Source organism: Prionailurus viverrinus, chromosome C1, assembly GCF_022837055.1.
Source record: "Prionailurus viverrinus isolate Anna chromosome C1, UM_Priviv_1.0, whole genome shotgun sequence".
Classification (NCBI taxonomy): Eukaryota; Metazoa; Chordata; class Mammalia; order Carnivora; family Felidae; genus Prionailurus; species Prionailurus viverrinus.
The window spans coordinates 8,490,955-8,507,423 of NC_062568.1; the positions used below are offsets into that span (position 1 = coordinate 8,490,955).

Consider the following 16,469-nt stretch of genomic DNA (forward strand, 5'->3'; position numbering starts at 1 on the left):
GGAAACTGCTTCTTGAAACCACTTGGAAATATCAGGAAAATGTAACCCAAATCATAATGGCATTTAGCCATCTTATGAAATAAAAATAAATGTGGTTTTTTTGACCATGCATATCCTTAAGTGTGATTAAAATATCCAATTTAGAAACTGAAACTTGAAGATAATGGGCTTTTCTTTCCAGTGCCCGGCATATGACTCCTTCCACATGGATTACTTTCTTTGTACTAAAACTCATATTCAGAAGCTTAATGTTTGTATTTGGGCCAGTCTTGCCAAGCACGAGAACACGCCCAAGTTCAGAACCCAGCATCAGTATGCCCTTTTATATCTGTAAAGCCTGAGAGACAAGTTTATTTGGAGTGCTTTGGATGTCCATATTGTACTTAATTTACTTTAAAATTGATAAAAGTGTTAAAAAAAATAGAAAATGACTTTGTAAAAAACAATTCCATTGTGCTGATAAACAATAAAATAAAAACTAAGAAAACAGCCTCACCTAAACTTGACAGCAATTTTTTATGTAATGGCATTGTCTTTAAAAATCTTTGTATATTATTGAGTGACACTCTTTTGTTAATGTAGCTATTTTTAAACTCATTGTTTTTAACTCAGAGAGCATTTTTTTTTAACGTTTTTTTTTTTTATTTATTTTTGAGACAGAAAGAGACAGAGCATGAATGGGGGAGGGGCAGAGAGAGAGGGAGACACAGAATCGGAAGCAGGCTCCAGGCTCTGAGCCATCAGCCCAGAGACCGACGCGGGGCTCGAACTCACAGACCGCGAGATCGTGACCTGGCTGAAGTCGGACGCTTAACCGACTGCGCCACCCAGGCGCCCCACAGAGAGCATTTTTTTAAGTGAATCGAAATATTTCTTCAAGTTGCCAAAGATCCAGCTCCTGTATTTAGTGAATGAGCTTCTAAAAAGCTTCTTTTTAAAACTTTTCCATGATGAGGAAACAATATTTGACAGCATGTAATTTTTTAGTCAGTCCGTTGGGAACCAAATTCAAGTTGACGGTATTCTAGTATAAAATATATCTTTGAAAATAGCAATTGATTCCTAAAATGTGAACAAATAAGCCTGCTTCACAGCAGAGCTACTTTAAAATTATAATGTTCTTGATTTTTATTTAAGAAAATACAGAATTCTAAACATAAGAAGCCTGTGACTTAATTTTGTAGGCTTTCAAGTGCTTGATTAAACAAATCTTTATTGAAAAGCCAATGATTCAAAAAGTAAGATTTGACATTTAAGTTGAAAAAGTGGATTGGAAGAAATAAATGAATCACCATATGAGCTTTAATTTCTGATGGATTATCAAAGTAGGTAATTTATTTCCATTCACCAAGCAGAAGTGAAAATCAAAATGCACCAATTCATGACAAATAATAGGATTTTTTTTCCTTTGACCTTCAATGTGTTTTGAGTTCCTGCCTGAGTTACTTTCATGTAATTTTGCATTTTCTACTCTTGCAGACCACCACTACCACAAACCAAAAGTTTTTCGAAATTAAATTCAGTTGGTAAAATGGGAAACTTTTACTTTTTAATTGTCTTATTTTTTTAATATTTTATTGAATTTCATTTTATATGTGTAGCTCTGTTTCTAACAGTAGGGCAGCTGGCAAATATGGCTAGTATTAAGGGATAAAATAATAACCCCATTATAAGCTAGCCATATTACTGTGTTTCAAAGCACATGAGATACCTATTAAACATTCAATATCATGTGGTTTTGTGTATATCCTGCTTGCCCACAGAACACTGATATGTGAGGGGCATCAATTCAAAATTCAGTGACATAAACAAAAGTAAAAATGTTTTGGGGAGCATATTCCATTCTGAGAAATCTGTAGTTAATGACATGTAATTATATCTATTTGCATAGACATAATTATTTCTATGTGTAGACATGTAACTATGTACATATACATATATTTATTTATTTCAGTCCCTGTTTTATTTAATAACTGTTGCATTTAACAGTTTTCTGTTGAAAATTTCATCTTTCTGGAATCATTCTTCAGATTCTACGATACTCTGGCAGCATTTAACATATATATATATATATATTTTTTAATCTCTCTCCACCCCCCAGTCGCCTTACAGCCTGTTTTCCCTACTCCACCTCTATCTTTTGCATGCTGATATTGTTCAGGATAACATTCTAATTTTCTTCTCTTTATCTCATGGCTTAAACAAGAACCACATACAAACCTCTCCTGGGTCCACATCCCCAGCCCAGTTTCTTTGGCCAGGCTCAAAACTCATATATCCAACTGTGATTGGAATGTCCTATAGACGACTCTACGTACCATCCAGAACTCATCTTTGTATCTTTATCTTATATATTAGTGAATGATATTGCCGTCCACTTAGTTTCTTACATCTCCAAACCTGGGAATTTTCTTTTATGCATACCCCTGTGAACACCTCTCTCCAACCAATGAGAACACCCAATGGATTTCTAAGTTCTTTGGATATACCTCCTTAATGTTCCTCAAATGCATCTCCTGCAAAAGCATTCTTTCATGCCTTTATGTTCTTTCCTGTGTTTATGTCTTTGCACATGTCACTTAATCTACCTAGAAGCCCCTTCTAACCACCACTTTACCTACTTTTTGCTTTTTTAAAACTCAACCAAGAAACTTTCCCTTTCTTTCCCATCTTTCATTACCTTCCCATTTTCTCTTTATTTCACATTTTCCCTTTCCTTCTTAGCATGGTGGTGAGAGGGACAGAGGCAGCTACTCACAGGCTTGGAATTGGGTAACCAACCAAGAAGTCCTCATAATGGGAGGCAGAAAGCTATGTGGAGGCACAGAAATGGAATGTGCTGGGCTTTGTCAGGATCTGGGGTACTGTGCAGGGTGGTACAAAGGAGACAATTCGAGAAGGTGGCTGTGGTTGGCAGACTGGTTACTCTGAACAGTAAGTAAATTGATTGAACAAATAAGTAAATAGGCCAATGATAACAAGAGCCAATTTTTCACTGTTGGAGGAAATAGTTACATGAAATATGAATAGGGAAAAGGCTTGAAATAACCCTTCTTGATTTGAATTTGAAATAGAAGTATCAACATGAACTCATGAGTTTTTCATAATATTTCATAAAATATTCATGTACAGATAGAGTTACAGAAATCCTTGTAGATGTGAATGTTATGTGTATGTGTATGTGTATGTGTATGTGTGTGTGCATATGTGTATGTGTCCCAGTAACAATGAGCATAATGAGCACCGAGATCCTGGTTTCTAAATGTCACCCTCACAGAAAGGTACCAGAGCTGTATGGAGAAATGACTGGGGCATTGAAAGTATCCGATGAGCCTAGAACATCTTGCTGAGTGAAGAAGCGCCCCCAAAATTATGGAATCTACCAAAAAGTCACGGGAGCTACCTCTAGCCAAATCTGAAACAATTTGAGCATCAATATAAATAATGATAGTAAGAGATTGAAATCTATTGAATAAAATAGTAGTAATCCATGAGTCTATACTTGGAGGTATGAAGAGAAAGAAAGAAAGAAAGAAAGAAAGAAAGAAAGAAAGAAAGAAAGAGAAAGAAAGAAAGAGAAAAGAAAAAGAGGGAAGGAGGAAGGAAGGAAAAGAAAGTAAAGAAGGCAGGAAGGAGAAAGAAAGAAAGAAAGAAAGAAAGAAAGAGAAAAGAAAAAGAGGGAAGGAGGAAGGAAGGAAAAGAAAGAAAGAAAAGAAGGAAGGAAGGAGAAAGAAAGAAAGAAAGAAAGAGAAACAAAGAAAGAAAGATAGAAAGAAAGAAAGAGAAAAGAAAAAGAGGGAAGGAGGAAGGAAGGAAAAGAAAGTAAAGAAGGAAGGAAGGAGAAAGAAAGAAAGAAAGAAAGAAAGAAAGAGAAAAGAAAAAGAGGGAAGGAGGAAGGAAGGAAAAGAAAGAAAGAAAAGAAGGAAGGAAGGAGAAAGAAAGAAAGAAAGAAAGAGAAAGAAACAAAGAAAGAAAGAAAGATAGAAAGAAAGAAAGAGAAAAGAAAAAGAGGGAAGGAGGAAGGAAGGAAAAGAAAGTAAAGAAGGAAGGAAGGAGAAAGAAAGAAAGAAAGAAAGAAAGAAAGAAAGAAAGAAAGAAAAAGAAGGAAAGAAGGAAGGGAGGAAGGAAGAGAGATAGAAAGGTTCATCATTACAGAATACCAACTAGTAAATATAGAAAGAATGATGGAACTGGAAAATCACCATTGGTAGCCGTCTTAGTGGGAGTTGATTCCAGTGGGAGTTATCAATGGAGCATTAGGTGAGTTAGGTTTGATGAGTATCAGGACATTGGGATAGTCTCAGAATATATCTCCAAAACTGCTAATCACTTACCACTTAATATATATTGCATATTTTAAAGAACAACATTATGCCATATATAAATAGTAATTTCTCTTATCTACTGTTTTATTAAATAATGTACTAAAGAGGCAATTGCATGTATGACGATTTTATATCAAAACCATCGCTTCTTTCTTTTTCCTGCAGATTGAGCCTTTTTTTGTGAGTGTGGCACTTTATGACCTCAGAGACTGCAGGAAGATTTCTGCGGATTTTCATGTGGATCTAAATCACACTGCTGTCAGACAGATGCTCTCAGGGGCTTCCGTGGCTTTGGAAAATGGAAACATTGACACTGTTTCCCCAAGACAATCAGAAGAACCTCACGTCAAGGGGTTTCCAGAGGAATGGCTAAAATTTCCAAAGCAGGTTGCACTTTTGTTTACTTGTGATAACCCTGAAACTGCTCGTTTCATCATTCTTACCCAAAGAATACAGTTGGTTTCCCAACCAAAAATTCCCTAAAAGCTGTCCCTTTAAAAAAAAAAAGAAAGAAATTTTGTGAATGTCTTCAGTATGCATCCCTAGATGCTTATTCGTTGTTTTCTTCGTACATAGGCTATATTTTCTGTAAGCAATCCACATTCTGACATTGTTTTGGTGGCCAAAATCGAAAAAGTACTGATGGGGAACATTGCAAGTGGTGCTGAACCTTATATTAAAAATCCGGACTCCAACAAGGTAATGCATAATCTTTTCCATAAATAATTTAGGCTGCTTTCAGGATATAGAATCACACTGCCTTAATGAATTATCAAGCTTGGTAAATGTGAGTCTCAAAATAGTCGCTGGTTACTGAAACGAATATCCATCGGGCAAATTTTAAAGTATATATTCTTGGTGTATGTGTTTCGACCAAGCAGCTTCTGACTTCTGATCATCTCTTAGTAGAAATCAACTTAAATGTGTATAAAATCTTCACTCCAAGGATCAAAATGTTAGCAATAATGAAAAGTGAGGATCAATCTGACTAAAAGCAAGTGAATACAGATTACTGATGATGAACTAAGTGAAAGAGTAAGACAGATAACTGTAGGTCAAATTATTCTAACACTGAAGTGACAACAGAGTAAAGGATGTGCTGGGAGTTCTTCAAATGATAGGACAACAGAAAATTTTTTCTTTTTTCTCCAACCATATTGTCTTTAATAATCAAATGTCACTAGTTGGTAGGAAATAAATATTAAAAGTCTGTATTTTTCATGCAAGGGAAATGTATTAGGGAAAGACTGCATAAGAATGGAATTTGAGCATGTGTAACAATTTAGGGCAGTGTTTAACATATTCATGAGATTCGGGGCTTGGCAAACTACAATGTGCAGGCCAGATCCACCTGCCACCTGTTTCTGTCAATAAAGTTTTATTTACACAGTCACACTCCATCATTTACGGATTGCCTAATGGCCGCTTTCCTGCTACAGAGACAGAGAAGCCACGACAAAGACCACGTGGTCCACAAAGCCCAATATACTTACTCTGATCCTCTGCAGAATACATTTGCCAACCTCTGCCATAACAAATAAGGGTATAAGATGGTCTGTGGGTGTAAATTTGAAAACGCTTTCCATTCGATGTTGTAAGACCTTTCCAGTCTGATAAAAGGGAGGAAAAAGTTGCTGTTCCAAGACAAGCGTATTTTCTATATTTGAAATTTCCAGAGTGAAAAGAAAGAAAAACATAATACAGTAGTTTGAACACGGAGATCATTTGGTTCTTTACAAGACAGAATCGGCAGGCCAGTAAGGCAGACAGACAGACCTTCCGAGTTTCAGTACAAGATAATGTGGAAAAGTATCTATTAGTGTTTTCCTTGGGCAGTTTGGGAAGAGGTGTTCTAAACAATATTTTTATTTACTTTTCCCTTAGTATGCACAAAAGATACTGAAATCCAACAGGCAGTTCTGCAGCAAGTTGGGGAAGTACCACATGCCGTTTGCTTGGGCTGTAAGGTAGGTTGACATCTGTAACCAACAGAACAGTCATACGTTTACAAGTCTGCGTTGGAAACTTCCGTTTGAACACCTCTCTGTTGCCTGTTATGTGTGATATACCAAAACCTGGAAAAATATTAATGGTGTCATCTTCATAAATATTCGGGGCTCCCCGGAAACATGTGCTTTACTAGACAATTCAGCAAGACAGAGTATAATAGATTGGGGCTATGATATGTGCACAGTGTGTGCACGACCAGATATGCTATGGCTTCTTGGTGGGATCAAAGTCATAACCTGTTTATTATGCATATTTGGTTTATTAAACGCTTGACATTATATCAGGCCTGAGAGTTTAGTGTGCATAACATCCAAATGGCAGCATTGTGATTTATTATGCAGCTGCGTATTTTCATCTATGTGTAGGGCATAGGCCTATGTATGGATGTCCAGAGGAAACCATCAGTTTGATCATTTAAGCTCTCTTTGATTTTGGCACTGATTAGCATAGCCAGATTTGTCAGTACTGGCTCACTTTCTGATGGAAACGCTGAGTTATGTCGACACTAAGGATGGAATCATCCTCCCGGACATAGAACCTCTGCATAAAGAACAAGAATTGCTTTTCAGATCTGGTTAAAGATCAATTACAGTTGTCCTCCTCAATTTCTTTGCATCCTTATGTGTGTAAGAATTTCTTAAAAGAGGAAAAGCCTGGCATAGACACGAGGACAAAAAGGTCAGCAATGTATAAACCAAATTAACTTTAAAAGGTCGGGGCGCCTGGGTGGCTCAGTCGGTTAAGCAGTCAACTCTTGGTGTTGGCTCGGGTCATAATCTCACGGTCTTGGGATTGAGCCCCATGTCGGGCTCTGTACTGAGTACTGAGTACAAAGCCTGCTTGGGATTCTCTCTCTCCCTCTCTATGCCCCTCCCTTTCTCATTCACGCGCTCTCTCCCTCTCTCTCTCTCTCTCAAAAATAAATAATAAACATTTTAAACATTTTTTAAAATATAAATAAATAAATAAAAATAGGTTAATTAGCGTGCCATGAAGTAAGACAGCCTAGTAAGTATTCCTTTAAACATTGGTAACATTGTCCCAATGGTGATAACTCCGGAAGGAAGACAGCGTCTGTTAATTTTTGCCATTTTTAGGTCTCCCAGTACCCAGGGATGAGCATAACCAGAGTGAATCTACCAATATTTGTTATCATTGTGAGCTTGTTATTTGAAGTCGGGGGCAGGTAGGTGCAGGGGAGGGAAAGGTGGAAATATGAGCAACAGGAAACCAGGACAGACTTGCACAGTCTGTCCAACGCAGCCCTGTAGTGAGGGAGAAAGAGACCAGACCCAGGAGTTGGACAAACACGGTCCAATTCAGGCCACCACTTACAGACGGTAACTTTACTCCAGTTTCCTCCCAGTTCTCAGGGTCCCAACCGCACGATGAAACTGACAAGACCTGCCTCGTGGGCAATGGAGGCAATCTCAGCTACGAAAGCACTTGGCATAAAGTGGATCACACGTATCACTCTGTCTCTCTGTGCCTCTCGCCCTGCAGGGACAGCTAATGCCAGTACATGATGCCTGGAACAGACATTATCCGAATATACTGAACCTTTATGTTGAATTTCGTTGTTTTTATTTCTCCCAAGCTTCCAGAGAAAGGATAACTAGTCATAGTTTGCTGGTTAAACTCTTTCATGTTGATAAGTATTCTCAATTCCCACAAGAAAACCTGTTGGGGCATAATAAGATATCTTTTGGCAAAAGAGAAATATTCCTGTATAGCAAACTTACAACGGCAAACACATTTTCTGTTAAATGGCTGAGCACTGTTGTGAGGTTTTAGAAGCAGTCATTTGAGAGACAGAGCTGGTTTTGAAATCTATACTGTACTTAATAGCCAAGTGAACTTAGGCAAGTACTCATAGGCTATCTTTACCCTAGCTTTTTTTTAATGTACGAAAGAGGAATGATAATACATAATCTACTGTTGCAGAGATTAACAAGCACAGATATGTACCCAGTAAAAGATAACCATTGTCTGAAGTCACTATTCTTATATGATTATTAAGTCACCTGGGGAGATCATATTTTCTGCAACAAGTCCCCCTTTCTGGTAAATTTGGCACAGCGAAGAATATTGTGGGGTAGAGAAGGAAAAGCATTACCCTTTATTGAGCAGTTAGGAGAAGAAGTAACAATTGTACAGTGAGGTTGTCTAGTAAAATATGCTGGAAGAAAGACGGATGAGGTTTCTAGGAAGGCTGACAATATTCCTATCGAAGTAATTACGTCTAGGACAAGAAAGTCAACAAAACCACAAGCTCATGCTCCATTGATGCCTGATGAGTGGTTTGGCTGTAGGTTAGGAAACAGGAGGCACCACCAATTTGTGCACATAAATACATGGTTTACATTCACGTAAACATCTCTGACATCTCAGAAAAAAAAAAATGGTTAGCAGCATAGTTTGAAAGATTTCACGTTAAGCCCTTGGAATAACTAATCACAAAAATAAGTACCAGATCCAGCCAAAGATTTTAGTCCCCCTCACAATGTGGAAATTGCTTCAAATAAAATGTCAACTGAATCAGAGGAGGGCTCGTGGTTACTCAAGCCATTAGCTGACATATTTCAATATCCTATTGATTCTGCTGGATGTTTGGCCTCCTTTTTTCCTACTATATTTTCTAGACTGCAGTTTGCCTAACAGTGTAGCTTTGAGTGTACCCTGAAACACATTGGCCCTTAAGATCAACTGCCACTAAAAAGGGTAGAATTGACAATTTAGCTTTTGACCGTATTTTTACCCAGATCCAACCGTCCCACCCGCTGCTACACACACACACATGCGCGCGCGCGCACGCGCGCGCACACACACACACACACACACAGATGCTCATCACTGTGAACATTTTTTTCTGAAATTAATTTGATGTGTGTTCTTATTTTTGGCAGCTATTGTGATATTTTAAAGTAAAAAAGAAAAAAAAGGTTATTCTTGGAGTAGGTAAAGAGAATACATTCATATGGCTACCATGGGTATTTTACATGCTTTGATTTGGGGGAAAGTTGACCCCTACAAAAGTGTCATGTAGTTAAAGGGAACTCTTCCCATGCATATGGATCCCAAAATTATATGTGTCAAAATCCATGCCAGGACTCTGATTTCTTTTTTTTTTTTTAAGTTTATTTATTTATTTTAGAGAGAGAGAGAGAGCACAAATAGGGGAGGAGTAGAGAGAGAGAGAGAGAGAGAGAGGATATGAAGCTAGCTCCAGGCTCAAACCCACGAGCCAAAGTCAGACGCCCAACCTCCTGAGCCACCCAGGTGCCCCAACTCTGATTCCTTTTAACCCACCTTACACGATATTCTAAATGGATTGGTGCACAACCCTGGAATTTCTTTAAAATTGAATAAAACTCCATTAAAAACTTCATTCTTCCATCTATGTGTTTACAAAAGGCACACAGTCTAACAACATCCCCAACAAACAGTTGTCCAACCTCTGAATCCTCCCAATGACCAAAACTCAAGTGCATCCCACAATGGTTCCTTCCTTCTTTCTATAGGTCTAGTGATTAAATAACTCATTTAAAAAAATATATTTTTTCAACTGCATGACAATTACTTTTGTGTTTTGTCTTATTAGCTACAGAAATATGCCCCATTCTTTCTGTGTCACAGCTCTTCATGCTGCTCGTGATTGAGGCTCTCAGGGACACCTGGGCTTCTTTTCCTGCAGCTAAATCCCACATTTTCTTCAGTCATCCCCCAAACGTCGCGGTTTTGAGACCCTCACCATATACGGATCATTGCCCGACGGTGGCAGCTGGAACTGGGCACAGCATCCTGCCATCCCGAAACCATCTGTGTGCATGAGTCAGTTCTCTGTTCTCTTGCCAGTTAGCATATTTATTAAGCAAGGACAGCGTGTAGGGGGCTGTGAGCAGCTCGTCTCCCTGGTCCTGCGTTCTTCACCCTCTTTACAACGTGTCCAGTGTAAGTGAGCTGTTTGCAGGACAGAGCTGCGGATAAAAGCACGAACGAATTTTACAGCTCATGTCTAGTGATACATTTGTAATGACTGGTTAGTTACAAACAACAACAACAACACTACTCAAGGTCAGTTTGACCTCCTCCTCTGTTGAAAACACATCGTATTGGTTTCAACATGCCACACACCCGAACAGAAGCCCTGTGTGATATTTAAATAAAATCTTCGAATTAAATAGTTTCTCATTCTGCTTCCCCAGAATGAAAAATTTCCCCTCACTTACCACTGAACAGAGAAAAATGTGCAGAAAGGTGGAAGGAGTCTAAAAAATATGATTCTGGCCCATTTTTGGTATTATTTGACACTACAACTCTATGATCAGATATCTATCTAAATGGCCACGTCGGCCTGTGTATTTTGGTTATTTGGTATTTGGAAATCTTTGGTTCATTTCAAGAGTAATAAAATAGTCTAGTCAAGCTCCTTAAGCTAGAAGAAATAAAACTTCAGCAGCTCTCTAAGATTACTGGAAAATCAACTATACACGGTTCTAATTTTTTTGATAGGCACAGAGTATAATTAATTTTGAAGGAGAAAAGCTAACATTAGGCATGTTATGTATACTAGCTTGTATTGCCGGACATTATTATGCTGTTTGGACAAAAACAACTTACGTGTTTTAACTAACTCTGTCTAGTTCCAGTGAAATAGACAATCAATGGCTCATGTTCATGGTGCTTTCTTTATGTGATACAAGATTCTGACTCAAGTGTTCCTTAGTTTACCTTTGTCTGTGTCTTAAAATTTAAGACGTGGGCATGTTTATCTCCAGGAGAATGTTTCAAGAGCCTGGCCCCCTAGACCCACATGTACGACCTTACCCCTTTTTCACTATTCATAAATTCTGATGGCACCATCCAGATCAAAGTAGCCCTAGCTTGCCCAGAAAGTAATGAAAAAATGACTAACCTGTTCCTCTCCACTCTCGCAATCCTCCAAAGTTTTGATATGTTACTAAATCATAAATGGATGTAGTTGGAATATGGGTGGGCTGCTGTCTGTCTAGAGACTGAGTTGAAAATAAGGAATTAAAGACAACAAATACAGTGTTTAAATGAAACTTTTGTCTCAGGAGTTTTTTTGTCTTTTTATTTCATAAGTTCCTGGAGTTTCTTCCATTACAGATGGGAAATTGAATCATGTGTCACCTTAAAAACACAAGCCGGTAAACAATATTCACATACCAATCTGAACAAATATCCTTTTCTTTCAGATCAGTATTTAAGGACAACCAGGGAAATGTGGACAGAGACTCAAGATTTTCACCATTGTATAGACAAGAAAGTAGCAAGATTTCAACCGAGGACCTGCTAAAACTAGTATCAGATTACAGAAGGTAGGGTGTTGGGATACTCTTGAAATTAACATGAATCAGCTACATTGCTACTATTGATTTATTAACTCTGCATAAACAATACCTGGTTAACCTGATTTCTCAAATGGCCAAACTCCCCCAGAAAGTAGAAGCTTTACAGATGACTTCACATATGCCTCAATGACCTAACAAAATTTGCCACAATCATATGGAAGGAGTGTGAAACATAAAACCATGTCAGATAACTATTATCTCTCTGTAACAGATCACACCAAAATTTAGTAGCTTAAAAGAATAATATCATTTATTTTGCATGAGTCTCTAATTCGAGCCTGGTTGAGGGAGGAGAGCTTGTCTTTTCTGCACATGGCATCAGTTGGCAGAGTTCAGCTGGAACCAGAGGATCCACATTCCAGATGGCTCATTTAATGACTGGCAAGTTGACTTGGCTATTGATTGGGAGCTCAGTGGGAGCTGTAGACTAGAGACCTTGGCTCTTCTCCCTGGGAGCCTCTCCATGAGATACTATCACTTCCTCATGGAAAGAGAGCTGGCTTCTGAGAGTAAGTGTCCCAAGGGAGAGAAAAGGATCACTACCAGTTTCCTAAGACCAGGGCCCCGAAACTCTCGCAGTAGCATTTCTGCCATTAATATACTGTCAGGCTGTCACAGAGCCCAGATTAAAATAACAGAGACACAGACGCCTCTAATTAGGAAGGATGTTAAGGAATTTTATAACTATGCTTTGAAATTCCACAGAGAAATTCATTGCTGTGACTATAGTAATTCATAATATTTCTGTCATTCCAATGCTTTTGGAAAACACAGTGAAAGTTAGTGCTAAAAGAAGAAAAAACTTAATAAAACCCACAACATCTTTTAAATACCACCATGCATTCAGCGTCGGGCGATGATAAGATCTTTCGTGACGAGCAACTTCCCTTAAACTGTTAGTCCCCTGATACCCAATCCCTAACATCCCTAAATGTTAACTCTCTACCTCTCCCATCTAAGAATCAACGATCTCCTGTCAATTAATTTTGTTTATCCAAAGCACAAATAATGCATTACTATGAAACAAACATAACTAATACCTTCTGTATCGTCAGTAGAGAAGATGTCTCTATTTAACTAGAAGGGAAGTTTTCCCAATGCTCGTTTTTTATTCTGAAAAAAAGAATACAAACTTTAGAAAGCAAAATAAAGGTGAAAAGTAAAATCTTGGGGGAAACTACTGCTTTGTGATCCTACAAGACCACTCCTTACATGAGGAGATGCCCCCTGCTCTTGACTTCCTCAGACTTCCCGGTCAAAGCTCCTACCATAGTCTTTCCAAAGGCTACTGAAGCCACTAAGTGGGAGCGAATAGTGTTTTACCTCTTTACCTTTTTTGCCAGTGTACGAAAGTATGAAAAGTTACAATGCTGAGCAGACCAAAAGGGACAAAATGTTTGGGGGTAATCTGATATTCACAGAAGATTAAATTCTTGCAAAACCCGTATTGTCCACGTATAGAAAAGGAAATTATCACTCTGGCAGTTATAGGGCATCTAGAATACATAATGCCCCTCTGGTAAAACATTAAATTATTTCATAGACCCCTCACACTTTGTGGTATTTATTGTCAACAGTGTGCTGATAAACCCTGACTGTCTGACCCTCAAGGGGGAAAAACAGATTTGTACTGATGGCCAATTTCTGTCGTGTAAATGGTAGCATTGCTGATTTCAAGCTCCTGATGGGACTTCACCGAACATGGGTTTTGGAAGAGATGCGCGCACCATCATATAACATTTCCACCAGACACATTCATGGATATCTCACCATGTAGTAAAATACTTCTAAGTGATCATTTTTGATCACTTTGCTCATTATTACCTTGGTGTGTCATAGAATTTGTTTAATGGAAATTTGATATAATTTCACTTTTAATAAGGGCTGTATTTAACAACTAGTAGGCAAAGTAATTGAAGACTTAACAGGCAGCTCTCATAAGCTGGGAAGAGCTGGCTCTGACCCACCACTATAATTATTCTATTAGGTTTTCTAGAAGACCTAACTTGAAACTGTTATCAGCAACTTTCATCTCATTAGGAAGGAGGATAGGCAAAAAGGTTTTGGTAGAAAGGGAGAATGTGGGGTCAGGGATACTTGGTGAGAGGGTGTCTGCACACATTTACAAAGGGGGGGGTGGTGGGTACAAAAGAGGGAGAAGGCAGAAGAACCAAGGGCAGAGAAAAGCTCTTTGTCCTCCTTGACTGTTGAAGAGGGAACAAACAGACCGTCCACTTAACAATTGTAGCAAAGACCACCCTTGCCCTTAAGACTTCTAAAGAGTCTTGGGGTGCCTGGGTGGCTCAGTCAGTTAAACGTCCGACTTCAGCTCAGGTCATGATCGCACAGTCTGTGAGTTCGAGCCCCGCGTCAGGCTCTGTGCTGACAGCTCAGAGCCTGGAGCCTGCTTCAGATTCTGTGTCTCCCTCTCTCTCTGCCCCTTCCCCGCTCATGCTCTGTCTCTCTCTGTCTCAAAAATAAATACAAACATTAAAAAAAATTTAAGAAAAAAAGACTTCTAAAGAATCCTCATGAAAGTAAATCGCTTAAACCCATTAAAGTACTAGTACTTTTTGTTAACAAAAACTATCTATTTACTCCTGTACTTGTGTGGCCATTTCTGTACATGGTATCCAAAATAGATGCAAATAAATCTAGACATTCGTCAGAATACCTGTCATTTGAGCCCTCACTGATTTCTATTTTCATTTGCAAGATTACATAAATTTTAGTTTTTCAATATAAAACCAGCTAAATGAAATCTTTCACCAGTGTGTTTAGGGTTCTACTGTTTACTCCTATCAAAGCTCAGATTTACAGTTGACTTTTTTCTTGACAACTAGAATAATTCAGTGTGTGTGTGTGTGTGTGTGTGTGTGTGTGTTCGTGTTCCCTGCTTTCACAGGGCTGACAGAATAAGCAAAACGCAGACCATCCCTGGAAGCCTGGATATTGCTGTGGACAACATTCCTTTGGAGCATCCAAGTATGATGATGATGTCATGATTTGCTTGTAGAGTTCTGAACAGTTAGTGGTCTTTTGGTTGGTTGGCTGGTGGGTTGGTGGGTTGGTTGGGTAGTTGGTTAATTATAATAGTTTGGGAGGTTTTTCTCTCAAAGTTTGGGATAAATGGAATTCGTTATTCTACAGAAATTCGGGGCTTCTTATTTTTCCATTAAGACAAACTGTAAGTATGATAGGAGAGGAACTATATTCAGTGTAACCTAATATTTATCTGGTTTAATACCATGCATCCAGAAAGGTATTAAATTATGTCATTTAATCCTCAAAACCCTGGAGGGCTGCAAATGAGGAATGGCAGGTTCAGATAGATGGATAAAGCAATAACCCATAATGGGAGAATTTATATTCTATACAGTTCCTCTGACTCAAAATACAGGGCTGGCCCCCCGACACTGTGCTGCCAGAGGGGTCCTCTGAACACCGTGGGTAGCCACCCAAGTGACCACGTGGTGATTAGAACTGGAATATTTTTAGACTCTGTTATTACCCAGAGAGCATGTATCTTCCTCAGAATATGGTCAAAAGTCCCATTTATGTCAGTGAAAATCTGAATTTTAGAAGGAGCTTTTATTAGACTTGTAAATAAGAGTCTCAGAATTTATTTCTCAAGGCATGAGACTGGTTTGTGTAGTTTTGTTACTTCTGATTATGCCTTCTAGTGACTTTCTCAATGATGCAAAGAATGAATAAAGGCATCCTAAAATGAACTACAAACAGAGAGAGGATTATTACTGTAGGATATTGAGTTCCCATTAACACTATGAGGTTTTTCATTCTTATAATTTTTCCACAAATCATTTTAATATTGAAATAAAATGAGCATTCTAAACTAAGCCATGGCTCCAGATCACTTTTATATTGATTGGGGTGGGAAAGCAGAGAATAAACTAAGCCATTGCCTCTACCTGATTTGTGGGATGTGTCTTTTATTACCTGTAGAAAAGAAAAATAACAAAAGAGAAAGCTAAAATAATCTGTTTGAAATGACTGTAGGACATTAGAGAAACTTGAACATATAATAAAAATACCATAATTGGTTTTTGGGGGAAAAAATGTAATCTGATTCCCAAGCATATTTAGCTAACCATTTTGCTTTCTTGAACACAGGAAAATTCCAGATGGGGTAAAGAAAGGTAGAAGGCCTTCCTGTCTTCCAGTAACCACAACATCAGCCTCCAAACTATTTAGTGACATAAGTTTTGATTTATAAAATTTAAATTGTTCTTTTTTTGTATTTTCCTTAGGCGGTTCCTACAAGGCTAGATTTTTAAAGATTGTAAAAACTGGAGAGAAAAATAGAATAGTCGTATCAAATAATGCAGAGGGGCTTCAGGCTTGTGTTGTGAAATCATTCCATGGAGAAAACTTACTATCAATCCATTAAGTACTACCCATGATAGACCCATTGGACAAAGTTTTGTTTGGTCATATATCAACATGTGTATTATTTTTATGTTCCGGTAAATGCCGGTGGGTTAATCTTTATAATCGCAGGTTAACGTGCTTGGAGAATCATTAACTAAAATTTACTTTCTATGTGAAGCCTAGTGCACAAAGAAAATAGTTATAAATCTATCCAAAAGATTTACCAATATTTTGAGACATCAGTTTGAATGTTAAATAGCTTATCTGTCATCTTTTCCTCCTACAAATTTTTCACGCTAGCATAACTTAACATAAACTCCTTTACTTGGGGCTCTTGGGTGGCTCAGTTGGTTAAGCGTCTGCCTCTTGG

At 38.2% G+C, this 16,469-nt stretch overlaps 1 protein-coding gene across 6 annotated transcripts in view; it reads left to right on the plus strand.

The window, feature by feature from the left end:
- Positions 1-16,469, plus strand: part of DOCK10 (dedicator of cytokinesis 10) — a 272,061-nt gene that overhangs the window by 173,489 nt on the left and 82,103 nt on the right. For all 6 annotated transcript variants that reach the window (XM_047873141.1, XM_047873140.1, XM_047873137.1 and 3 more), the window contains exons 12-16: positions 4,491-4,712; positions 4,902-5,024; positions 6,210-6,292; positions 11,555-11,677; positions 14,616-14,695. In XM_047873141.1, the coding sequence (XP_047729097.1) occupies positions 4,491-4,712; positions 4,902-5,024; positions 6,210-6,292; positions 11,555-11,677; positions 14,616-14,695 (631 nt within the window). The remainder of the gene's footprint in view (positions 1-4,490; positions 4,713-4,901; positions 5,025-6,209; positions 6,293-11,554; positions 11,678-14,615; positions 14,696-16,469) is intronic.